Source organism: Xenopus laevis, chromosome 4L, assembly GCF_017654675.1.
Source record: "Xenopus laevis strain J_2021 chromosome 4L, Xenopus_laevis_v10.1, whole genome shotgun sequence".
Lineage (NCBI taxonomy): Eukaryota > Metazoa > Chordata > Amphibia > Anura > Pipidae > Xenopus > Xenopus laevis.
The window spans coordinates 146207136-146235114 of NC_054377.1; the positions used below are offsets into that span (position 1 = coordinate 146207136).

Here is a 27979-nt window from a genome sequence, read left to right on the forward strand (position 1 = left end):
CCAAGGCCGCACAATCCATACCCTTGCTGCTTCCGGTCGCGCCGCCCTGTGTCCGCAGGGTCCTAGCGTCGTGGCGCTCACTGAGTCAGAAGCGCTGGGGAGCGTTAAGTCCCCAGTGCTTCAAAGATGCGGCTGGGCGGCGTGCCGCCCCAAAAAGCTATGACATGCATGCAGTACTTAATGGACATGTACTCTAATCTGAACCCCCTCTTTTTCAAAATAACTATAGGCTGAAGGTAGATAAACATACACTCAAGACCAATTTTTTTTCTGTTGCAATTTGTAGGGGCAACAATTTCTAGCGACAGCGTTCCAAAGCCGGGACCCACCCTGGAATTAAAGGGGTTGTTCACCTTTGAGTTAATCATATATTGATTTGAATAAGAGACTGGAATATAAATAGGAGAGGCCTCAATAGAAAGATGAGTAATTAAAAGTAGCAATTACAATTATTGTGTGGCCTTACAGAGCATTTGTTTTTAGATGGGGTCAGTGACCCCCATTTGAAAGCTGGAAAGAATCAAAAGAACAAAGGCAAATAATTTAAAAACTATAAAAAAAAATACATAACGAAGACCAAATGAGAATTTGCTTAGAATTGACCATTCTGTAACATACTAAAAGTTAACTTCGGGGTGAACCACCCCTTTAAGGAACTGTTGGCAACTCCAGTGACGTTACATTGTGACAGTTTCTAATATTGACACTCGGGGGGGGGGATGTGAAGAACATACATTCCATCAGAGCAATTAGCGAGGCAGCATAGTGTTGTCCTTGTGTACATTCCTAACCCAGGTGGGTTGCAATCTATCAGAAAGGTGCGATAATTGACACTTCCATAAGGACCAGGCAAACTGTGACTCTATAGCACAAATCGTGAGGGGAAGTCCAAGTGCAACATGTTGGGATTCATCGGCACCTAATCACATTCTTTGGAACATTCCCAGCATGCCCCACTCTCATTGAAGCAGCTGATGGGAGTTAGTGCAGGGGGTTGTGTTCCATGGTGTGTTGGAAACAGCACAGGCAGCGAGACGCAGCATAAAGTCTAGGGAGATCTCAAATACTGTAAATATATGCAGGGCTGACATGACATGCTATTTCCTTGTTACATCCCAGATGTTCTTGAACTACAACACCCAGAAGAGATGTGCACTCCAACAACATCTGCACTATCCCAGGTCTCCCACAATAGAGACTGATGGGCCCAAACTCTGTAAAAGGGGCCAGTGGGTTCTAACTGATGTAAAATTGAATTACTTGCGCTTAGCAGACCAGTAAGATGACAGCCATAAAGAAAATATTTTGCTGGGGGGGCCAAGTAGCTTCAAGTTATGTCTCTGTATATAATGATATATTAGGGATGTAATGGATATAGTTACATAGTTAAATTGGGTTGAAAAAAGACAAAGTCCATCAAGTTCAACCCCTCCATATGAAAACCCAGCATCCATACACACACCCCTCCCTACTTTTAATTAAATTCCATATACCCATATCTATACTAACTATAGAGTTTAGTATCACAATAGCCTTTGATATTATGTCTGTCCAAAAAATCATCCAAGCCATTCTTAAAGGCATTAACTGAATCAGCATCACAACATCACCCGGCAGTGCATTCCACAACCTCACTGTCCTGACTGTGAAGAACCCCCTACGTTGCTTCAAATGAAAGTTCTTTTCTTCTAGTCTAAAGGGGAGGCCTCTGGTACGGTGATCCACTTTATGGGTAAAATGGAAACTTGTTATCCACAAAAACCCCAAGATCCTTTTCATTTAAGGAAACTCCCAACACACTGCCATTTAGTGTATAATTTGCATTTATATTATTTTTGCCAAAGTGCATAACCTGCATTTATCAACATTGAACCTCATTTTCCAGTTTGCTGCCCAGTTTTCCAGTTTAGACAAATCACTCTGCAAAGTGGCAGCATCCTGCATGGAACCTATAGTTCTGCACAATTTAGTATCATCTGCAAAAATAGAAACAGTACTTTCAATGGCCACCTCCAGGTCATTAATAAACAAGTTGAAAAGCAAGGGACCTAGTACAGAGCCCTGCGGTACTCCACTAACAACACTGGTCCAATTAGAAAATGTTCCATTTACCACCACTCTTTGTAGTCTATCTTTTAGCCAGTTCTCTATCCAGGTACAAATACTATGTTCCAGGCCAACATTCCTTAATTTAACCAGTAACCTTTTGTGTGGCACTGTATCAAATGCTTTAGCAAAGTCTAAGTAAATCACATCCACTGCCATCCCAGAATCGAGGTCCCTGCTCAACTAAAAATAAATTACGTTAGTCTGGCAAAATCTAATACACATAAAACCATGCTGACACAAACTCAGAGTCGCTATGAAGTCCAGTATTTTATCCTTTATTAACCCTTCGAAAAGCTTTTCTACCACTGACGTCAGACTAACTGGCCTGTAGTTTTGAGGCTGAGAACGGGATCCCTTTTTTAATAGTGGCACCACATTAGCAATTCTCCAGTCTCTTGGCACTATGCCAGACCTCAATGAATCCTGAAAAATTAAGTAAAGAGGTTTGGCAATCACAGAGCTAAGCTCACTAAGTACCCTGGGATGAATACCATCTGGCCCCGGATACCATCCTTCCCTATAGTTATGTTTATCCCCTGGGTTAGATGCCCATTTGAGAGGAACATGAAATTTCTGGTGCATAATGGGAGTACCCTCCAGACTTATAGCTGGGCAAAAAATCAGCCATATATCTGGCAGGCTAGAAAATCACATTGAACATGGACTGATGCTCTTCTCTCCCAATGGGCCTTTCATTTTAAATCCAATTCTTGTCACAGGGCTCAAACAGTTAGTTCAGCTTAATTTGGACCAAATTCCAGACTAGCTGATCATTCATTTTCAACCCATCTTAGGACCCATCAGAAAAAGGGAGGATGTAGTCCAGAGCCCTTGATATAATTATGTGGCCCATTCCCTAAAGAGGGGTGCTCGGCAGATGCCCCACAAACAGGCCCAGGTGGTCTCCCCTATTCACTTGTGCTGAAAAGGACAGCCCCCTCTCTAGAAAAAATAGCAAATGGGCTATACATTAATTACATTTTAAAACAATGTATTTTCTGCAATTTATAATGAATTAATTTGAGGAGTTGAAGTCGCTGCAAGATCCATAATATCGTCATTAGTGGTTGCCTAACAACCAGCATCTTCTCTACTAACTGCCACCTCTTTCCAATGATAGTCCCGGTTTCACAGGGTATTACTTGCATTTACTTTGTAGTAAACTTGTGTATTTAACGTACTGCCATTGTGTCGATATAGGTGTATATCTTTATTGACAGGTTCTTCCATGTGTGTATATTGGGAATGTCATATGTCAGACATACAATGCTGTAATCTGTCATCCAGAGGGAAATCGATCAAGCTCACATTGTAAATTATTGAGTAGCTGAGGGTACATTCAGGATTATTAAATCTAATTAAGTTACACTACATATTAAAATGAGGGCCTGAAAAGGAAATGTAATCAATGGAGGAGGATTAACTGGGGATATTAACTGCATAGCTGCCCATAATAAACGTACCACTTTTCCTTTACAGACCATTACCTACACTAGCATTTATGCAATCTCTCTTAACAGACTATGAGCAAACTAAGGGGGCTGTTCCTGCTGAATTGTGCTTAGTACAAGGGAATACCTATGCTGCCATAGTTTTATGGGATCTCTCTTAACAGACTATGAGCAAACTAAGGGGGCTGTTCCTGCTGAATTGTGCTTAGTACATGGGAATACCTATGCTGCCACAGTTTTATGGGATCTTTCTGTACAGACTATGAGCAAACTTAGGGGCTGTTCCTGCTGAATTGTTCTTAGTACAGGGGAATACCTATGCTGCCATAGTTTTATGGGATCTCTCTGTACAGACTATGAGCAAACTTAGGGGACTGTTCCTGCTGAATTGTGATTAGTACAGGGGAATACCTATGCTGCCATAGTTTTATGGGATCTCTTTGTACAGACTATGAGCAAACTTAGGGGCTGTTCCTGCTGAATTGTGCTTAGTACAGGGGAATTGTTTTATGGGATCTCTCTGTATCGACTATGAGCAAACTTAGGGGCTGTTCCTGCTGAATTGTGCTTAGTACAAGGGAATACCTATGCTGCCATAGTTTTATGGGACATCTCTGTACAGACTATGAGCAAACTTAGGGGATGTTCCTGCTGAATTGTGCTTAGTACAGGGGAATACCTATGCTGCCATAGTTTTATGGGATCTCTCTGTACAGACTATGAGCAAACTTAGGGGCTGTTCCTGCTGAATTGTGCTTAGTACAGGGGAATACCTATGCTGCTATAATTTTATGGGATCTCTCTGTACAGACTATGAGCAAACTTAGGGGCTGTTTCTGCTGAATTGTGCTTAGTACAGGGGAATACCTATGCTGCCATAGTTTTATGGGATCTCTCTGTACAGACTATGAGCAAACTTAGAGGACTGTTCCCTCTATATGTTCTTGCCCCAGGGGCAAAACAAGATCAGCTGGATTTGAGAATGAGCAGATCTTAGCATGTATAGCCAGCTCAAGGCTTCCATTGCCAAGTTTCTTAAAGGAATAGCAAACAAGGGAAAGTTGTGCTCACCACTATTTTTTAAAACCATTAGGCGGGGGTGCAATGAGGGTGTGACCACAAAATACATATAGTCAAATACAAGAGGTCCTCTGCACTCAACCCATTATCAATATATTTAAGACAGAGACATTTTGTGCATACTGCTACTGAAAAATGCCTTACCCTTTAAACAACACAGGGATTGTTTGTCCATATATTGCAATATATTTAAGCTGGCCATGGGATGACTTTGACGTAGTTGGCCAGCTTAAATATATTGCAATATATGGACAAACAATCCCTGTGTTGTTTAAAGGGTAAGGCATTTTTCAGTAGCAGTATGCACAAAATGTCTCTGTCTTAAATATATTGATAATGGGTTGAGTATTTGACTATATCTTAAAGGAATAGCACCACATCTACGATAAAGCTGATTAAAATGATAGACGTTTCACCTCTGTGACTAATCCCTAGAGTAAGAGAAGACACTCTCCCTTAACTAACTCCTCCCAGCACCCATTAAACCTTTGGCTGTGGGAAGCTGCTGGGAGTTGTCATTGAACAAACATTAGTTGGCTGCATGTTCCCCAATCCTGGAACAGAGTCTTGTGATTATGAGCTCGGGGCAGATACAATTACATTTGGATACTGTGCATATTTCCCTCGGTGATACAACATTAATGATGATATAGAAAGACATGAAAGGAAAGTAGGGATCTTATCACAGTCCCTCTGGGTTTAAAGCTTCATAGTGTGCAGTCATTTGTGAAATATGTGTCTGGTATTGTGTCTTTATACTTGTCATAATATTCTTATAGAGAGGTATCCATATAGGCTGGAGCCCAGGTGATGCCAGGGAGGAAATCGTAATGGCAAATACTGTGACCTACATCTGCTTAATGTGCTGAAATACTAATCTGTCTCCAAAGGGGAAATGTTTAACCTACATTGATACCCAGTAGCCGAAATACCCGCTCCTGTCCTAGAATGTCAGAAACTCTGGAACATGGCAGATCTTTCCACCAAATGCCAGAAGAATAATTGTAAAGCTCTGTGTCATTATATATATTCTATAAATAATTGATGACTGAGATTATTTTATATCTTGTACATATACAGAGAAAGAATGTTCTGGGCACACAATAAGCTATACTCTCATACTATACTGTCTAAGGGAATCAATATGGCACCTCCCTCCTCCCATATGTATAAATACAAATATACAGAGAAGGAATGTTCTGGGCACACAATAAGCTATACTCTCATACTATACTGTCTAAGGGAATCAATATGGCACCTCCCTCCTCCCATATGTATAAATACAAATATACAGAGAAGGAATGTTCTGGGCACACAATAAGCTATACCCTCATACTGTACTGTCTAAGGGAATCAATATGGCACCTCCTCCTCCCATATGTATAAATACAAATATACAGAGAAGGAATGTTCTGGGCACACAATAAGCTATACTCTCATACTATACTGTCTAAGGGAATCAATATGGCACCTCCCTCCTCCCATATGTATAAATACATATATACAGAGAAGGAATGTTCTGGGCACACAATAAGCTATACCCTTATACTGTACTGTCTAAGGGAATCAATATGGCACCTCCTCCTCCCATATGTATAAATACAAATATACAGAGAAGGAATGTTCTGGGCACACAAGCTAGACCGTCATACTGTACATGCCAAAAAGAATTTTGGCAGTACAAGTGACAAAATCCAGTTCTTTTGTACAAAGAGAAGATCCAGATTTATAAAAAAAAAATGTCAGTAACACCAGAAACTGAAAACCCAATGTGCATTAACATGTACAGCACCTTGCTTGATTTAAAGATCAAGAGTTTTTTATCAGAATGTACCCAGCAGCAGCTCTCCAGTTTGCAGTGTCACAAACCTGGTTGCTAGGGTCCAAATTACCCTAGCAACCATGCACAGATTTGAATAAGAAACTGGAATATGAATAGGCGGGACCTAGGTAGAAAGACGATTAAAAAAAAAAAGTAGAAATAATAATATATTTGTAGTCTTACGGAGTATTTTTTTTTCAGATGGGGTCAGTGACCCCCATTTCAAAAGCTGGGATGAGTCAGAAGAAAAGGGTAAATAATTCCAAAACTACAAGGGCAGAGACAGACAAGAAGATTTGGGGAGATTTAGTCGCCCAACGACAAATCGCCTCTTCTTCGGGCGACTAATCTCCCCAAACTGCCTCCCCAACTCTCGGAGTGCTTCGTTTTCCGAAGTTGCCTCACGAGGAAACTTCTGGCGACTTTGGAAAACGAATCACTTCGAGTGCCATCCCGCCAACTATTTCGATTCTAGCCGGCGGGGAGGCAATCGGGAAGATTAGTCGCCCGGGGAAGAGTTGATTTGTCGCCGGGCAACTAATCTCCCCAAATCTTCTTGTCTGTCTCTGCCCTAAAAAATTAAAAAATGAAGACCAATTGAAACATTGCTGAGCATTGGCCATTATATAACATACTAAAAGTTAACTTAAAGGTGAACCACCCCTTTAACGAGTGTCAACATATTCTGTCAATTCAGACAAGATCATTGCATTTCATTACAGGTATGGGATCCATTACCCAGAAAGCTCTGAATTATAGGACGGCCATCTTTAGTAGACTCCATTTAATTAAAATAATTCAGATTTTTTTTTTTTTTTAAATGATTTCCTTTTTCTCTATAATTTTAAGAGTACCTTACTAGATCCCAACTTGAGATATAATTAATCCTTATTGGAGGCAGAACAAACCTGTTGGGTTTATTTAATGTTGAAATGATTTTTTTTAGCAGCCTTACAGTGTGGTGATCCAAATTAGGGTAAAACCCTTTATCCAGAAAACCCCAGGTCCTGAGCATTCTGTATAGGAAAATTAATTTGAATCAAGCTGAATGTATGAAATGGTGTTAGGAAAGAGCAGCCTACATTGACTCTAAAGGAAAAAACTACCCCTCTATTTGGTTCACCCATAGCCCATGGACTGTATCTGGGCCCTTAATGTATAACATGGGTGAACAGAGAGTTCATGCTACATACAAGTTAATGTAGCCGAGTGCAGTAGGAGTTCAGCCCAGTGCAATAGACCTACCAAAAGAGAAAGTGCAACTTGAGGGTCCAATTGCCTGGCAACGAGTGTCCACTAATTTAGAATTGAAGGCGCACAGGAAAGAGGAGAGGTGCTCCATGCAACAGTCAAGCTTATTATAGAACACTATACAAAGCAATGCAAATATTATTGTGCAATGGGCAAATAACAGCATGTTCTGTGTGTCTCGTAGCGTGATCAGACTCTGACCTTGGCACAAAGACATTTCTATAGCGCACATCACGGAACACGGCGAGATATTGTGTAGGTTGCAGATTTGAGATTTTATTATAAACTGTTCCAATTGAAAAGAAAGGAAAGAACAATGCAGCGCAAGGTTTTATAGTCACAAATATCATTCACTCTCTAACATCTGCTTCTCATAAGCTGCACCATGTTTGGTCCTTGAGAGGTAGGTAAGTAGATTCCCCCGTATACAACCCCCTCCCTTCACTCTTTGTTGGGATTGTTTAGTTAGCAAGAGTCCATTATGCAGAGGGAATAACCGTGCACAGCTCTGATATAAAGGTATGCTTTATCAGAGCCGCTCATTTCGCATGGTTGCTTAGGTTGTTTTTAAGTTTATTAAACATTACACGCCATTTTCTTACACTTTTATTTTATTAGTGTCCCTTTAATAAAACCTGACAGCTGGCGGCGGCCTTCCGCTCCTTGCCACTCCATATAATGGGCTTCCTCTCTCCACCGGCCAAGATACGAATTAAAAATAACCGTGAGCTCAAAGGACTCACAGGCTTTTACATTTGCTTGGGATACACACAGCTCTTTGTATAGACAGGAATGTAAAACCCCAATTTCCATAGTTATCTCTTATCTTATCATTGGTCTCAACCTGCGTCTCTTCGATATAACATAAAGCACTGCGTATCTTGACAGCGCTATATAAATAAATGATGATGATGAAATGATGATGATAACATCTCTGGGTGCGTTGTTGTTTTTTAAAGGGAAACTAAACTGTAACCTAGCTCCTGGCACAGGTTTGCACTTTGCCTATCCCTGTCTTTGAGTTGTATTTAGTAGTTAAAGAGACAGTATATCTCCTGAGTTCAGCATGATCTCAATAAATAGGACTTTTTCTGAAAATACTTTTTGCATATTGTTTTTGATTTAGGAAAAATCTTGGGGTTTTTTGTGAGGCATTACAAGTGAGACATTAAGGGGCACATGCTAAAATTCAGGGAGATTTAATCACCCGGCGACTTCGGAAAATGAAGTGCCATCTCACCGGCGATTTAGATTCTAGCCAGCGGAAAGACTTTTCGGGGGGCTTAGTCACCTACAGATGAAGCGATTTATCGCCCTAAAGAGTTCGTTCACCTTCCAAACACTTTTTTCAGTTCAATTGTTTTCAGAATGTTCCCAGAAATTAAGACTTTTTTCAATTGCTTTGCATCTTTTATTGTCTCTGGTGTCTGGCAGCTCAGTAATCCAGGTGCAGATTCTGAACTGTTACAAGTTCCCTAGATATCTCTTATCTTATCATTGGGTCCCTTAGATATAACATCTCTGGGTGCGTTGTTTATTTAAAGGGAAACTAAACCCTAACCCAGCTCCTGGCACAGGTTTGCACTCTTCCTATCCCTGTCTTTAAATTGTATTTAGTAGTTAAAGAGACAGTATATCCCCTTTGTTCAGCATGATCTCAATAAATAGGACTTTTTCTGAACATAGTTAATGCATATTGTTTTTGATTAAGGAAAAAAGTTTTTTTTTGTTATTTTGTGAGGCATTACAAACGAGACATTAAGGGTAAGGGCACATGCTAAGATTCAGGGAGATTTAGTCTCCCAGCGATTAATCTACTTTCCTTCGGGCGACTAATCTCCCACGAAAAGCCTCCCCACCGGCTAGCGTTTAAATCACCGGCGGGATGGCACTCGGAGCTCTTTGTTTTCCAAAGTCGCCCGAAACTTAGGGCAACTTTGGGTTGTTCACCTTTCAAACACTTTTTTCAGTTCAATTATTTTCAGATTGTTCCCCAGAAATAATTTTTAATTGTCTCTGGTGTTTCAGTCTGGCAGCTCAGTAATCCAGGTGCAGATTCTGTTACAATTTGCCACATTAGTCGAAACATTTTTCAGTTACATCTGTGCAATATTGGCAACTATTGTATCAATTCTAACAGCTGCCTTTAATGAAACCCAGAGATTCTGCTCAGCAGGGACAGAGATAAGAAATGTATCAACTTAATGTATCAATTTAGAACAGTCAGCGACCCCTCTCCCAGAGCTGCTTTAAAAGGTGAAAAATGAAACGTGACACTGAAAAACGATCACAAATAGAAAATAGAAATTAATTGGAAAAAATATTTTTTTCTGGTGAACTATCTGAAACAAACTGAATTGGAAAAGTGTTTGAAGGTGAACATCCCCTTTAAAACTACTTTCAGTATCCAATTTTTTGTTTGTCAGTTATTGTAGGAAAAGGCAGGTCGGACTGGGGTGTGCGAGGTCTACTGGGGCTGCTAACCCAGGGGCCTTCCCCCACCCCCCTCTGGGGTCCCCGTATTGCCAGCCCATTGATCCCTCCCACACGCACCTTATACTTACTTTTGCTGCAGTTGAGAAGGACAGTGGGGTTAAAGTGGACCCGTCACCCAGACATAAAATTCTGTATAATAAAAGTCCTTTTTAAATTAAATATGAAATCCAATTTCTTTTTTTTATTAAAGCATTCATAGCTGTTGTAAACGCATTTAAAAATATCAGCTGTCAATCAAATATTGTCTGCCCCTCCTCTATGCCAGTGGCATAGAGGCGGGGCAGACAATTACTTTCACTTTCCATTCAGCACTTACTAGATGTCACTGCTCTCCCTGCATTCCCCCAGCTCTCTTAACGATTTAATTGTGTAACCAGGGCATGGGGATGGACATTGGGTCCCTGTCCCCTGGTGCACAAACAAGATTCTGAGATGATACAAGGCTTCTCTTAATAAAAAGTTCCACAAAATGGCTCCTTCCTGGTTGCTATAATTACGAGTTCCCAGACTGATGGAAACAATATTCAAATAATTTATACAGTGTAATTAAAGTTCATTTTGCTTGACTAACATGATAAAATAGGATTTGGAATAATTTTGTTTGGGTGACGGGTCCCCTTTAAATGGCGGAGGGCAGGCAGGATTGGATCTTGGTCAGTGGGGTCCACGAACCCTAGGACCTACCGGGTTTTCCCGGTGTCCCGCAGCCTCAATGCGACCCTGGGAAAAGGAGATCCGTCCCTGGGAAAAGAAGTGTACAGATAAACCCCTGTATAATGGAGTTCTCTATAAGCCAAAACATTAGAGATGCACCAAATCCCCGAATCCTTCGTGAAAGATTTGGCCAAATACCGAACCAAATCCTAATTTGCATATGAAAATTAGGGATGGGAAGGGGAAAACATTTTTACCTCCTTGTTTTGTGACAAAAAGTCACACAATTTCCCTCCCCGCCCCTAATTTGCATATGCAAATTAGGATTTGGTTTGGCCGAATCCTGCTGAAAAAGGTAGAATCCTGGCCAAATTCTGAACCGAATCCTGGATCTGGTGCATCCCTACAAAACATATACAACAAAGGAGGAAGGAAGGGGGTTGTTTATACAGAGTATATTATCTGATGAGAGGGAGGTGTAAAAACAAAATAGTGACTGGTTAGTGCTTCATCATTTTTAAAATATAAGAAATTATATTAAACAGAATTGTCAGAATACATTTCAAGTTCTGAAAAGGACCTTTAACTCTGCCCCATTATATGCAGTGATTAGCAGATGGAGGTCAGTGATGATAAGGGGTGCAGGCACCAACCCAATGCCAAGAGAAATGGCTTTAAATCCAGAGGAGGAGTGTCCTTAATATTGGGAAGCAGGAAAGCTGCTACTAAAACACTTTATTTCCCCTTGAAAGCTCTCCCAAACTCCGTTATGTAATCCAATATTTTTATGGTTTGAGTTCTTAAAAAAAAAACAACAAAACGTTGAACAGATTTCGTTCGCTAATCAGCGAGTGAGTTGTTACTTAAAATTCCCGAGTTGGTAGTGTGGGCAGACGCATCAACAACATATTCGGTGCCAAGCGCAGGATTAACAGCTGCTGCTTAGGCAGGTGCTGACAAATCCATTATTTGGAAGGGAACATATTGCCATTTTTCCATTTCTATCCGTCATTTATGAAATTAAAAGATCAGAAATCACTCGGAGGTACTTACTGCATTTAAATGATACAATGGACTGAGCCGACCGGCATGATTATGTATTAAGGGATCTAGAGACGGAGCTCTAAATGGGGGCCATTATTTAAACCCTTTTTGGAAAGTCCTTGTCCGCACACATCCACAAATAAAGATGACTTGTTTGCAAGTTATACATAATAATTGTCATTAAAAAGTTTCTTCGCTGTATTTTTTTTTTTTTTTTCGACTTTCTACACTGAAACTGGTTCCTTAGCAACAAAGGTTTGAATATCCGTAATAAAATAGAAGAATATGGATAAAAGCCTGTCTGCAACCTCCGCAACCAGATAGCATCTGAAAATTTTCCCTGGTAGAATAAAAAAAGCATAGAATGATTTTAAACATTTTTACACATTTTTAATTCAAAAGGAATTCCAGAAGAACATCAGTCTGTAAGAGGCCAATTAAAAGAGCAGTTCGCCTTTAAGTTAAAGGGATACTGTCATGAGAAAAAAAATTTTGTTCAAAATGAATCAGTTAATAGTGCTGCTCCAGCAGAATTCTGCACTGAAATCCATTTCTCAAAAGAGCAAACAGATTTTTTTATATTCAATTTTGAAATCTGACATGGGGCTAGACATATTATCAATTTCCCAGCTGCCCTAAGTCATGTGACTTGTGCTCTGATAAACTTCAATCACTCTTTACTGCTGTACTGCAAGTTGGAGTGATATCACCCCCCTCCCTCCCCCCCCCCCCCCAGCAGCCTAACAACAGAACAATGGGAAGGTAACCAGATAGCAGCTCCCTAACACAAGATAACAGCTGCCTGGTAGATCTAAGAACAACACTCAATAGTAAAAACCCATGTCACACTGAGACACATTCAGTTACATTGAGAAGGAAAAACAGCAGCCTGCCAGAAAGCATTTCTCTCCTAAAGTGCAGGCACAAGTCACATGACTGGAGGCAGCTGGGAAACTGACAAAATGTCTAGCCCCATGTCAGATTTCAAAATTGAATATAAAAAAATCTGTTTGCTCTTTTGAGAAATGGATTTCAGTGCAGAATTCTGCTGGAGTAGCACTATTAACTGATGTGTTTTGAAAAAAAAACATGTTTTCAGTTGACAGGATCCCTTTAACTTTTAGTGTGTTATATCATTATAAATTCTGAGTTATATCGGGTATTAATTTGTGAAGCTGTCGACAGGCCTAGAAATAAAAAAATGGCAGCTACCAGGGGCATGAAATATATAGTGGTGAATGAATCCCTTAATCATAGCGGCTTTATGTGATATATATAGAAAGCTCTTCAAAAGACATGGAGATGTCCCATGACCATATTAATTGCTTTTATACAGGGCTGTATATCTCTGTACAGGCCGCCATCAAGCGGGTACTGCAGTCAGGGGCCCCATGACAGAGGTTTCCCCAAGAGCAGTTGGGTTTGGGTAAATAGTGGGTGGTGTTTCAGCATTATGGGCCAAGGCAGAGGCATATCAGCATTGCCATTTGTGTTTATTGGGGCCCCATTCTGTTTCTTTGTAGGGCCACCCCCCCCTGGGGGGCAGACAGTAGTAGTAGTATAACACCCCATGGTTTCCAATGGTGGTCCTGTCCCTGCTGTGAATTCTTTTCAATAAGGTTGACCACTTTCTACATGGATAAGTAAATCAATGTATACAATTTTTCTATTTAATGTCTTAAGTATTTACATAGTAACATAGTAAGTTAGTTTGAAAAAAAAAAACACACGCCCATCAAGTTCAACCTTTCAACTTTTTTTAACCTGCCAAACTGCCAGTTGATCCAGAGGAAGGCAAAAAAAAACCCATCTGAAGCCTCTCCAATTTGCCTCAGAGGGAGAAAAATTCCTTCCTGACTCCAAAATCGGACTAGTCTCTGGATCAACTTGTACTATGATCTATCTTCCATAACCCTAATTTATATGGTTAGAAATTAGAAAAGTAATAATCTTTGACTGTCAAAATTTAATCATTTGTATTAATTATTGACCAAACCCTGATCCGACCAAATCATGCCCCAAAGCAGCCCGTGACCCCATCTCTTTCTATTAAGCCCTAACCATCCCAATACCTTTTAATAGATGTAGATAAAGCAGAGGCAAAACATATATTACATGTATTTATTGTTTCTCTCAATAGGTTCACCAGTATTATAGCTGCTTACCAGATGATAAAGTTCCTTACGTCAATAGCCCCGGAGAAAAATCCAGAATAAAACAACTTCTGCACCAGCTGCCTCCGCATGACAATGAGGTGAGAATCCTTTGTCCAATCTACCCCGATGATGATGAATAAAATGGTTTGTTTAATTTAAGGCTAAGGGCAGAGACAGACGAGAAGATTCGGGGAGATTAGTCTCCTGGCGACAAATCGCCTCTTCTTCGAGCGACTAATCTTCCTGAACTGCCTCCACGCGGGCTGGAATCTAAATCGCCAATGGGATGGCACTCAGAGCACTTCGTTTTCCGAAGTCGCCTGAAGTTTCCTTGTGAGTCAACTTCGGGCAACTTCAGCAAACAAATCCTTCCGAGTGCCATCCAGCCGGCAATTTAGATTCTAGCCGGCTGGGAGGCAGTTTGGGGAGATTAGTCGCACGAAGAAGAGGGATTTGCCGGCAGGCGACTAATCTCCCCGAATCTTCTCGTCTGTCTCTGCCCTAATGGTACATGGAAGTCAGTGGAGGACAATATGCCCCTTATGTGCCCTACACTGATTCTAAAGTTACTGAATGCCAATCACCCTGGCTAATGCCCTGGTAGACCTTGGTCCATCTGTAACTACAAAGGAAGCAGACCTTGTGACTGCAGGGGGTCCCAGGAGGTATAGGGGCCCCATGTGCCCCCAATTCATGTACAATTTCAATAAATATTGTTAAAACAGGTCAACCTGTTGACAATTTGGGGGCCTGAAAAATAATTTCCTGTGGGGCCCAGTAATATCTAGTTGTGCCACTGCATCTGTCACTGTCCCTGGGTGCGTGAGCCAAGACCCTTGCCATTTAATAACCGTGACAGGAGGGGCCACGTTGGTGAGAATGCCCTCAGAGTATACAATTATGCACTGCCTGTTTTATTGCTTAGATGTCTTCATCCTTATAAATGCATATCTCAAGGGACAATTTGGGCCTGGAGTAGTATTAAATAAAGCCTAAAGGATATAATGTGTGTTTTAAAGGATATTTAATGTGTAACATAACTTGGTAGCAAGAACATAGAGACGTGCCACGGGATGAATGCCACGCAAGCTATTCTATTCATATCGAGGCTTTCATGGCACTTGCATAGTTTCAGGGTCACAGGGTTAAATGCTGTTGTGATCCCTTGTTACTCCACAGGCCCGGGATGTAAAAATAAATAGACTATACCAAAATATCCCGATAGGACATGGAAGTAAGTGGCTTCTGATGTACAGTGGAGGGCTGTTATATTAACATATAATTTATTATACAATAGATGAGGTTTATAGACCAAACTGGGGTACAGCAGTGTGGATAGACTTTATATTGTATATATTCCTGGCTGTCTAGATGGAGAAATGAGTCTAGGTAGATATAAATATAATAGAAAATGAATGCTAGGAGTACACAAGTTGTGTCCTAGTATTTAAGCCTTTAGACCAGGGGTCCCCAACTTTTTTTATCCATGAGCCACATTCAAAAATATAAAGAGTTGGGGAGCAACACAGGCATGCAAAAACTTCTTGGGTGCTAAATAAGGGCTGTGATTGGCTATTTGGTAGCTCCTATGTGGACTGACAGCCTACAGGAGACTCTGTTTGGCAGGACACCTGGTTTTTATACAACCAAAACTTGCCTCCAAGCAGGCCCGGACAGGCAATCTGTGGGTTCTGGCAAATGCCAGAGGGGCTGCTGTAAGGTCCCATAGAAAGTCAGTATTTAGTGGCTTGTGGGGGCTGTTTGGGCCTCTATGTGGGCTGATTGGGCCTCTTTGTACCTCAAATGCCAGGGCCTATTTTAATTCTCAGTCCGGACCTGCCTCCAAGCCTGGAATTCAAAAATAAGCACCTGCTTTGAGGTCACTGGGAGCAACATCCAAGGGGTTGGAGAGCAACATGTTGCTTGTGAGCTACTGGTTAGTGATCACTGCTTTAGACTAATGGCTCATGGTTGTTCTATCAAGGAAAAGTCTAACAATCAGATTGCCTGAGTCTGCTGACAGCTGCTTCTAGTTAATTTGTATGAGAAATGCTCTGTCTAAGGCCGAGGCTTGTGCCAATAGCCGAGGAACGCTGACTTAGGCATTCCCAAGTGATCCCCACCTGCCGGCAGCAGTATCTACAATACAGTCCATTTACCATTCAGTTGACTGGCTACAAGTGGACACGGACTGTTCACTACAGTGAACCACGAGAGGACGGCAACCATCGGAACCCCCACTGCCATATACCATAGCTGCCTGTAAGGAGCATTACTTGGCTTTTTATATGCTATAGAAAGACATTCATAAATAAGTTTTAAATTTGATGGATAGTTTGTACTCATTATGTGCAGCGTAGCAACTTTATTACCCTGTGAGAGAACCTGAACCTCAGTGATGTACAATTAATATATAGAGCTCAGTGCAGAAGTTTTCCGGCCCTTGAGCAATTCTCTCATTTATCTGAATAACAAAGGCTACAATGAAATGTTGTTCTTTGTGATATTCTTAAAGGGATTCTGTCATGATTTTTATGGTGTAGTTTTTCTTTCTAAATGACGCTGTTTACACTGCAAATAATTCACTCTACAATATAAAATTTCATGCCTGAACCAGCAAGTGTATTTTTTAGTTGTAATATTGGTGTGTAGGTGCATCTCAGGTCATTTTGCCTGGTCATGTGATTTCAGAAAGACCCAGAACTTTAGGATGGAACTGCTTTCTGGCAGGCTGTTGTTTCTCCTACTCAATGTAACTGAATGTGTCGCAGTGGGACCTGGATTTTACTATTGAGTGCTGTTCTTAGATCTACCAGTCAGCTGTTATCTGGTTACCTTCCCATTGTTCTGTTGTTGGCTGCTGGGGGGGAGGGGGTGATATCACTCCAATTTGCAGTACAGCAGTAAAGAGTGACTGAAGTTTATCAGAGCACAAGCCACATGACTGGGGGCAGCTGGGAAACTGACAATATGTCTAGCCCCAAGTCAGATTTCAAAATTAAAAATAAAAAAAATCTGTTTGCTCTATTAACTGATACGTTTTGGAAAAAAAAAAAATTTCCAATGGGGGGATTTTATTATACCTCAAATGAACTTACAACTCAAATTTTTTCCTATTTACGAAAAAACTCAAATGGGAAAAACTGTACAGCGTAAAGATCTCAATAAACAGCGTGTAGATCTCAATTAACCACAATTATTTAGCACGACTAACCGAGTGTGTGCCATCTGATTCTCTACTTTTGAAAGTTGGGGTGGACTACCCAGAAACTAGAATGAATTGAGTTTTCCTCTGGAAAAAACACAAATTAGTCGAGTTTTCGAGCGAAACCCACCGAATAAAAACCGGAACATCATGAAGGCTATTAACATCTTCAAATGGTTGAAGGGACTTCTACATGTCCTTGACAGGTTTTAGTTGAAGTTTTTTCGGATTCTAGCTATTTCCAGCTTTGGGGTATTTTTACAAAAACCTAAAATATTTGAGTTTGTTTTTTAACCTGAAAAATTACTGAAAATACCCATGAAAATTAAAAAATTTGGGTTAAATACAACTCGACGTTTAGAAAATCTGCCCTTTAGTTACGCCACTAAATATTTTATATAGTACCTTTATGCTTCAATGCAGGTATTGGAAAACCATATCCAGAGCTCTTCATAATACCCGTCTGTATGGTTGGGTGGCACAATAGAAAGTGTTAATCCATAAAAATCAAGAAAAATCACAGTTTGCCAAAAAGCATGAGTAATTAATCTGGATCAAGGTTTTCAGTTGAGATCAAAATGTTATTTGTTGGCTGAAAGTCAAAGACACACGTGTGGTCCAAATCTGACACTATTTATATCTCAACAAACAAAACCCCATACCTACAGTGAAATAAGGAGGAGGTAGAGTCAGGCTGTGGTTTTTTATGAGCAGTAACTGGGCAAGATCCAGGGAAATAGTTCAAGAGAACCTTGGGGAAAAAGTGCATCTCTCAGTAGGACTATAACCCAAAACACAAGGCAAAGGAATACTAGAGGGGCTCAAGAACAGTTGAAAGAAAGTTGAATGTCCTGCTATAGCCCAATCATTGGCATCCAGCCAACCTGAAACTCCTGGAGCAAATGTGCCTTGAATGTGGCTGAACATTGTGCAGTTGGGCAAGGGTTTGAATACTTTTGTAAAGAACTGTATATTTAGACTAATCAATACAGTTTGCCTCACTTACAACCGCAGTTGCGGTCACCAAAAATGGGTGCAGTCGTTGAGCAAATTGACCACATCCATTAAAGGCGCTTGCTTGAGAGGCGCTTCTTTTATTCACTTGACAGTGTCGGCACACGGTTTATTTATGCTTTGACAATTCTCTCACTGCGTCTATATATTTTTTCCCCCTCAAAATCTCATAACCCCTTGTTAATCCCCCCTGTGTGAACACGGTTGAATCGTGCCGTCATAGTTGGCAGAGATAAAAATGAGGCGGATATAAAACCTGGATCAGTGTGTTTTTGGGTGTGTGCGTGCTCATCAGGAAATCTGGTCACGTTCCAGAGCGTAAATAAATAATGGATAAGGTTCCCGCTGAGTCCAATCAGGGATGAAAGAAAGAGGAAGGCAAAAGATATGAGAATATGATTCTTCATACAATGTGTGTGTCTCCAGCTGAGGTTGAAACATACAGAGCGGTTAAGGGTTCATGGAATACAACTGAAATAACAGTAAGGGAGGAAAGGTTCTGTGCTCTTCTTTATGTTGATGTTCCTCTTATAAGTCAAGACGTGATTGCAAGCACCATACAGGCTGCTGACACTATCCACAAGGTTACTTGCATCCATACATGCGCCTTAGCATGCGACGATTACCAATGGGCATGTTCTACTGCATTGCATGTAATTGGCCTATTGATGTAAATATCCTGGCCTTGAGGGCAGAGCCGCCTGTTTGGCTGTAAGAGCAATTTGTTGTTTTTCTGTGCTTTGAAGCAATGTCTATGCTCTCCCACCTGTAACTGTATAGAAATAATAGGTCTATAAAAACTCTGATTCCTTTGTTTGGGGCCTGACTCTTTGTGAGTATAGAATAAAATGATAATCACAAGAATGCAAATGATAATCTCCTGAACATGAGGGTTGACCAGTCACATAAATGCAATAATGGCCACAGGAATTTGATTGCTAGCCACTGGAACAAGAGCAGTAGAAATAATAGCCCCTGGAACAGGAATCATAGATCCAGGACATGAGTGGGGAAGGATAGATTTCATTGTAAAGGAATGGGCCTTAAAGGGGTTGTTCACCTTTAAATTAATTTTTAGTATGATGTAGTGCAGGGATCCCCAAACTTTTGAATCCGTGAGCAACATTCAGAAGAAAAAGCAGTTGGGGAGCAACACAAGCATGAAAAATTTTCTTGGGGTGCCAAATAAGTGCTGTGATTGGCCATTTGGTGGCCCCTATGTGGATTATTAACCTACATTGAGACTCTGTTTGGCAGTGCTCTTGGTTTTTATACAACTAAAACTTGCCTCCAAGCCTGGAGTTCGAAAATAATCACCTGCTTTGAGGCCATTGGGAGCAACATCCAAGGGGTTGGAGAGCAACATGTTGCTCGCGAGTTACTGGTTGGGGATCACTGATGTAGAGGATGATATTCTGAAACAATTGGTTTTCATTTGTAATTGTTTGTGTTTTTTGAGTTATTTAGCTAGTTTGCAATTTCAGCAATCTGGTTGCTAGGGTCAAATTAGCCTAGCAACCATGCATTGATTTGAATAAGAGACTGGAATATGAAGAGGAGACGGCCTGAATAGAAAGATGAGTAATAAAAAGTAGAACTAACAATACATTTGTAGCCCGACAGAGCATTTGTTTTTAAATGGGGTCAGTGACCCCCATTTAAAAGCTGTAAAGAGTCCGAAGAAGAAGGCAAATGATTGAAAAACTATAAAAAAAAAGAAAAAAAATGAAGACCAATTGAAAAGTTGCTTAGAATTAGCCATTCTATAACATACTGAACGTTAATTTAAAGGTGATGTACAAGGTAGGACTGAACTCCTATATCCTTGCAGAGAAAGAACATGAAATTGCTAATCTTGAATCTCATTGGTAACCTTAGAAACCTCAAAATTTCATGAGCTGTTTTTTTTTTTTTTCGCTGTTGGACGTTGCACTGGACAAGCCGCTATATAAAGATAAATCCCCCACTGAGTGTGTTTGTCTGGTGTTTTGTTGTGCTGATCCTGCAGAACCGTCAACGATGTAGATATATAGACATGGAAAGTCTACTGGTACCATGGAGATCAGGATACGGAGATAAATTGTAAAGCGGTGATGTCCCACATGTGGCCCATTATATATAAATAATAACATACTGTGCTGATCCAACAGCCCAACCTGCTTTAGGTTTGATAAGGTCTCGAGGTATAAGATACTTAATCTTATTTTTCATTTGAGCTCAAGACCTCAAGTAGAACATTAGTTTAACCTTACTCTGGTCGCAACAACTTCCCTGGAAGAGGATTTTTATCTCCTAACCTTGGATAAAAATCCTCCGACATCATACCTCCCAACTGTCCCGTTTTCTGTGGGACAGTCCCGATTTTGACAGCTTAGCCCGCTGTCTTACTGAAATGCCCCGACTTTCTCTTTGATCTCCTACACTGATGCCAGAAAAAGATACAAAGTTTCTGAAACTTAATTAAAATAAGAGCCTTTTTGGCAGAGAGCCCAGAACAGTCAGCAGCTGCACTTGGATACTTTTGTAACAAATTCAGATAATACAAAGAAACAATTGTAACTATTTAAGATAAACAGGTCTCTTGGGAGAACTGAGACTAGCAGTTTAAGGGCAGACAGAAGATTCGGGGGGACAAATCGTCTCTTCTTCGGACGACTGATCCCGAACTGCCTTAAGATTCTAGTCGGCAGGGAGGCAGTTCGGGGAGATTAGTTGCCTGAAGAAGAGGCGATTTGTTGCCAGGCGACTAATCTTCCCGAATCTCCACGTGTGTCTCTGCCCTTAAGGACAATTCACTTTCATTAGGAAGACTGTTATAAACATAAAACATGGCACGAAAACTCCCAGAAATGTGGTCAGACTTTCATTACCTGCCGAATTTTGTAAAATGGACATGATAATTAGGGGGTGTGGCCATAAAATGGGCATGGCCAAAATGTTGTCCCTCTTTGCCTTCTGTGGAATATGTCGTCACTACACAAATAGGGATCTGTTATCCAGAAAGCTTTGGATTAAAGCCATCTCCCATAGACTCCATTTGGCATGGCCAAAATGTTGTCCCTCTTTTTTTAAAAGTTGGGAGGTATGCGATATCTGTGTGATTTCATTGGTTAAGCACCTGAAGGCAGAAAGAGAAGACGCAGATGATTTCGAAAGTTCATGGTTGCATTGAGTTGCTGTTATTTGCCTCTGGGAAATCTCTCTATGGGGCTGAAGTGCCTCGCTTCCCAAGGGCAGTCGTGATTTTGCGATTCCATTACAAGGACTTATTAGCAAAGCCTCCCCATTGCCCAAGGCTTACGCAGGCAGCAAGCACAGTGCCCGAGAATCATTGTCGCAGCCGTGAAATGAGCTTTCTCCTCCACTGAAACGAAGAAGTGGAATTGTCTGAATCCGTCACGCTGAGAAGACTCCGTGGATTTGATAATCGATATCGATATGTATTCAACTTACATGGGTCTAACAAGGTTTAGAAGGCAAAGCTCTCCCCGGGTCTGTGTGAGTTTCCTCCCATACTCCAAATTCAATCACGCAGGTTCCTTATAAAGCTTAGATTGTAAGCTCCAGTGGTAAAGCTGATGTGAATAATGTATATTCTCTGTAAAGCACTGTGGAATATATCGTCACTACGCAAATAGGGATCTGTTATCCATAATGCTTTGGATTAAAGCCATCTCCCATATACTCCATTTTATCCAAATAATATGAAAGAATGATTTCCTTTTTCTCTCTAATAATAAAACAGTAACTTGTACTTGATCCAAACTAAGATATAATTAATCCTTATTGGAAGCGAAACCAGCCTATTGTGTTTATTTAGGGGCAGTTTTATCAAGGGTCGAATTGAAAATTCGAAGTAAAAAAAATTCAAATTTCAAGCTATTTTTGTGTACTTTGACTATCGAATAGGCCAAATTTGAAAAAATTCGACTATTTGAATATCGAAATTTATCATGTCTCTTCAAAACTTCGACTTCGACCATTCGCCATCTAAAACCTGGCAAATTGCTGTTTTAGCCTATAGGGGACCTCCTAGAACCTATTTGGAGTCAATTGGTGGACTTTTTTAAAAAACGTCGAATCGAATACGATGTTACTTAAATTCCAACGATCAAAGTAATGTCTATTCACCCGCAGAAAAAAAATTAGATTTTTTAAATACGTTTAAGTTGGTCTTTTTTCTTCGAATTTCGAAGTTATGGGAGTTCAAAAAAACTCCCATTACTTCAAAATTTGACCCTTGATAAATCTGCATCTTAGGGGCAGATTTATCAAAGGTCGAGGTGAAGTTTCGAATTGAAAAACTTAGAATTTCTAGCTATTTTTTGTGTACTTCGACTAGGAAATAGTCCAACTTCGATTTGAATTTGAAAAAACTTTGAAATCTGAAGGTCGGATTTTTTTGAAGTAATGTCTCTTTAAAACTTCGACCATTCGCCACCTAAAAGCTGCCGAAGTGCTGTTTTAGCCTATGGGGGGCCTCCTAGAACCTGTATGGAGGCAATTGGGGGAGTTTGAGAGATCGAAGGTCGAAGTAAAAAAACTTTGAATCGAAGTAGCGCTACTTCGACCCCAAAAAACTTCGACCACCATTCAGTTGGTCTTTTTGAATTCGAAGTTCGAAGTTTTTTTAATTTCGAACTTCGACTTTGATAAATATGCCCCTTAATGTTTACATGATTTTTTAATAGACTTAAGCTATGAAGATCCAAAATCTGTTGTCCAGAAAACCCAGGTCCTGAGCATTTTGGATACAGGTCTCATACCTGTATAAATAAACAGTATTACATGTATGAGACCTGTTATCCAGAATATTCGGGACCTGGAGTTTTCCCAGATAAGGGATCTTTAAGTAATTTGGGTCTCCATACTATAAACAATGTATACATTAATTAAGACTGTTTTGCCTCCACTATATATTAATTATATCTTAGTTGGGATCAAGTACAAGCTACTGTTTTATTATTACACAGAAAAAGGAAATCATTTTTTAAAAATTAGAATTAATTCAGAGCTTTCTGCACAATTGGTTTCCGGATAACAGGTCCTATACCAACAGAAAATCATGAACATTTAATAAACACCCTTGTTTAGCAATGAATTGGTTTTTTTTTTTAAAACTAATGCTGGGCGAATTTGCGCCGTTTCGCCGAAAAATTCGCAAAACGGCGCCGGCGTCTAGTTTTTGACGCCGGCACCCGTTTTTGACGCCGGCGTCCGTTTTTTAAAAAAAAAAACAATTTTGCCGCCGGCAAATTTTTGCCGCGAATTTTCGCGGGCGTTTCCCGAATTTATTTGCTGGCAGCGAATCGCGCAAATTCACCGCGAATTTGCGCCTGGCAAATAAATTCGCCCATCATTATTTAAAACTTAATTTATACCTATAGTTTTGTTTAGGTAATATTTATGATCTTCATGTTTTTCTTGTAATAAAAAGCGCAAACACTGAAACTAAAAAGTAGGTTCATTTTCCAACTTCCTGGTTTTTCAGATTGTGGGAAGGCAATCAATCAATTTAACTTCCCAGTTAAACATCCTATTTAATGAACTCCCCCCTATCTGTAAACCTCAGACAGACTTTAGCGGAGGGGAAGACAGATTCATTCCTTATACGCTGAATACTGGGTCTGTACGTGTTTTCATTCTCAGATTCTTTAATGGTTCCGTGAAATATCAAATGAAATGTCAATTGCTGACGAACGTCTCTTTGTTTTTTCAGGTCCGGTATTGCAATTCGTTAGATGAAGAGGAAAAGCGAGAGCTGAAACTGTTTAGCAACCAAAGAAAAAGAGAGAATTTAGGAAGAGGCAACGTCCGACCTTTCCCAGTAACCATGACTGGTGCCATCTGTGAGCAGGTATATATATATATTATATATATATATCTATACAAAGTGGTTTCTGTTCCATTATCCCTCGCTTCGACATGAGAAATTGAATGCAAATCATGCGCCGTTTATAGCAGCAGATATATTGCAATACCCCATATAAAGTATCCAAGTCATAAATGCCGTGTCTAGACACAGCTGTGAACAGCAAGACCTACTTTTGAATGGGATCATTCGTCTCCCTGAAAGTTCAGTACATTGTAAATCGCTTTGTCTTTCTGCTTATTAAAGAGACACTCGCGCTCAAATCCAATTTGGCTATCCAAACAAATGTACTGTATTATATTATACCCGCAGATATATGTCAGGATATCCAAATATTGATCATACCCAAGACATATGAGCTAATATTTACAAAACTCAGCGGCTGGATTAAATATCCCCGGCTGGGAAGGGGAAGCGCTCGGCTCAGCGGGATGCTGTTAAAGTGAAAATATTTTCAGTTGGGTTTTTTTAACAATTGATATAGTGCTCTAGGTTTTCTCTTCGTTAGGCAGAGATGTAGCGGGCATAGTTGATTTTGTGCAACTCTCAGTGAAGGCTCCGGTCTGATACCCCAGTAAATTGGTGGAAGGAAAATATCTTGTAGATCCTCTGCCAGCAAAAACCAGGATTGGGCTGCATTGATCTATTTCCCTAACTTATTGACCTGGCCGGCTGATCACATGGATTAAATTTCAGCCTTGCTGCATTTCCCTTGGCCCCCTTTTCCGCTCCTCCATTCCAATGAAAAAATAAACCATAAATCCTGCTTTAGCTCAGTGTTAGACTGGCCATGCCCAGACCATGCTGTATCCACAAAACCAAAAAAGGACGACACTCCGGTAAAAAAAAAAAGGCAGGTTTATTGCAGTGTCCTGCAGATATCTATTGCCTTACGCGTTTCGGGAGTCAATCCCATAATCATAGGCTTACAGAGTAGGTGATACATGCATGTTATATACAAAAAGTCTATTGCGACTCCTGTTGGGCACCCTATAATATTGTATATTTTATTGAGCACGAGATTTTAATCTGTATATCACATGTTTTTATTGAAATGAATAAATTGTGTTTTTCAACTGAGATATGATAGGGTGCCCAACAGGGGTCGCCGCAGACTTTTTGTATATAACATGTATGTATCGCCTTCTCTGTAAGCCTGTGATTAAGGGATTGACTTCCGAAATGCGTCAGGCAGTAGACATCTGCAGGACACTGCAATAAACCTGCCTTTTTTATAGGAGTGCCATCCTTTTTTGGTTTTGTGGATACGTGTTGGCAGTGGGGACACTGTGGACAGATCACCCGGCTAATTACATGAGAGCAGCTACAGGGATGTGAGTTTGGAGTGGTTCCTTTGGTATTTTGGTGCCCAGATCATGCTGCCCAACCACCTGGGCTTGTATTGACCTATTATCCTATTGGAACTATGATTCAGTCTTGTTAATTACATTTCGTTTGGCTGAAAGTCAAGTGAAGAGGAACCTTAACTTTGTGGCTCCTGTTCACTTGGTGCTGTTCTGATCATTGGAGCGGTTGACCCGATCATGGCCACTTTAAACTGAGAGATATAAATTAGACCACTGCTTTTTTGTTTGAGTTTAGACCCTTTAATGCACTCATCAAGGCAATGCTGGAGCATGGGCAAAACTAGGAACCAAAAAAGAATCACATGATCATTATTAAACCTATTAAAACCATTAAAATCACAGACACATTGCATCCAACAAGAGGCTCAAATGACCTTCAAGCTGGTCTTTCAGATGCATCTAGGAGAGCAAATAGACTTTCTCCCAAAATCATTGGCCCATTGGTGGTTCTCTGTCTGTTAAGTAATATTGTCCAACCCTGAGCCTCTTGGTCATAATTTCCTTTTAGTTTAATTACTGAAAGAGCTATAATAAGATTTTACATTTGAGGCAATAAATCCCCTTTATATAGAACATTTCATATAGATTTGTGGCTTCGTACAGATTGCTCAGTGTTGCTAGTGCACCATTATTAGAGAAACTAAATCTTCCAGCTTCTGTGCTGCTCATTATAAGGTATCATAGACAGCTTAATCCTGGGGGGGGGGATTAACGTATGAGTTCCATATGTCATGCAGCTATGCGCTCATTTCTCTTCTGCCCAAAAACATTAGCCTTAGTGACTTCACCTTAGTCTTCCTGCTCAGCACTGAGTTAATTGCAGCCTATAGAATGGGAGATAATACATCATTCTTAGATTCTAGATTCTAAATGGCTCGCCAAATAGAAATATCAATATTTAATTTTTTTTTTTAACCCCCAGACTTTCAACACCTAAAAGTGTTTGCCTGCAATAATGAGAATAGCGGTTTCTTTTCTTATAGCATTGCATGGACCTTTTGGATTTAGACCATTGTTTGCCATTTAAAATTTCATATCCTGCAAGTTTGTAGCTTCTGATCTCTGCTGTAAAATAAGGGCAAGGGGCCACCAAAAGCCACCTAGAGCCCACTGGTGTAGCTACTAGAAGTGCATGCAAGCCAGTTATATGGAAGTGGTTCCATTATTCCATGAAATTCCTTGAAGTTCCCTTTAGCAGTTAACTCTGGTTGTTAATGTCTATCCTACATGCTAAAACCCCTGTAGCCCCTGTTCCCCATGATATATCAGTAAGTTGGGCATCATCTTCACTGTATCTCATTCCAAATGTACCCCAAGACTCCCATATCTCTTGTAGTCTATGAGAAGCCAGCCAATGAGATTGCTTCCCTTCACTATAGGTGCTAAAACATTGGGCCCCTGGGACTGATACATCTGTAAGTTGGGCATCTTCTTCACTGTATCTCATGCCAAATGTACCCCAAGACTCCCATCTCTGTCTGTGTCAATGAGGCTCCAGCCAATGAGGTTGCTTCCTCTAACTCTGGGTGTTGAAACATTGGGCCCCTGCCCCTGATATATAAGTAAGTTGGGCATCTTCTTCACTGTATCTCATGCCAAATGTAGCCCAAGACTCCCATCTCTCATAGTCCTTGAGGTTTCAGCCAATCAAATTGATTCCTCTAGCTATGGGTGCTAAAGATTTGGGCCCTGGAAATGATACATCAGTAAGTTGGGCATCTTCTTCACTGTATCTCATGTCAAATGTGCTCCAATAGTCCCATCCCTCTCTTGTAGTTAATTGGTTTCAGTCAGTGAGGTTGCTTCCTCTAGCTATGGGTGCTAAAACATTGGGACTCTGGGACTGCAGAACTGGAGACGAAACAGGGACTTCAGTGGGAAGTACTGCAGATTACGCCAAAAACATGCACTTTATGGCCAGGTTTTCAGACAAAAGTCACACCGGTGTGTTATTTTCACCTCTAATTTTTCAGAGAAAAGTCAGACATACATAGTGAATAAAGTACCCCCTATTGTAAAATATAAGGATATTATAAGTCACAGAGGAGTTCCATAACCATATAAATTTTATACAGGCCATGGAACTCCGAGGTTACTTCTAATATCCTCATATTTTCCAACAAGGGATACTTTATTTATTATACTACACAAGTTTTAGTGAGTCGTGTGACAAAAATAACATCCCTAATCACCGTTTATAACTGATGACATCAATAGTCACCGTTTATATGGATATAATTTATAAGATATTTTTTTTTGTGTGTTATATATAACATCTGGCATCCCTTATTTTATATTTCGATAGGTATCTGTATATTTAACTGTTGTTTCCTTATACATATACCCCAATTCTGTTGCATTTCTGAATAGAAGGAAAAAAACAGCAGCACACCGGATCCAATTGAAGTAATGTGCAAAATTCAAACTTTTATTAAGCCCATATGCAAAGGCAACGTTT

At 40.3% G+C, this 27979-nt stretch overlaps 1 protein-coding gene across 3 annotated transcripts in view; it reads left to right on the forward strand.

Moving 5' to 3' along the window:
* prickle2.L (prickle planar cell polarity protein 2 L homeolog) overlaps positions 1–27979 on the forward strand; it is a 236137-nt gene that overhangs the window by 158994 nt on the left and 49164 nt on the right. For all 3 annotated transcript variants that reach the window (XM_018259210.2, XM_018259212.2, XM_018259211.2), the window contains 2 exons: positions 14048–14161; positions 24002–24139. In XM_018259210.2, the coding sequence (XP_018114699.1) occupies positions 14048–14161; positions 24002–24139 (252 nt within the window). The remainder of the gene's footprint in view (positions 1–14047; positions 14162–24001; positions 24140–27979) is intronic.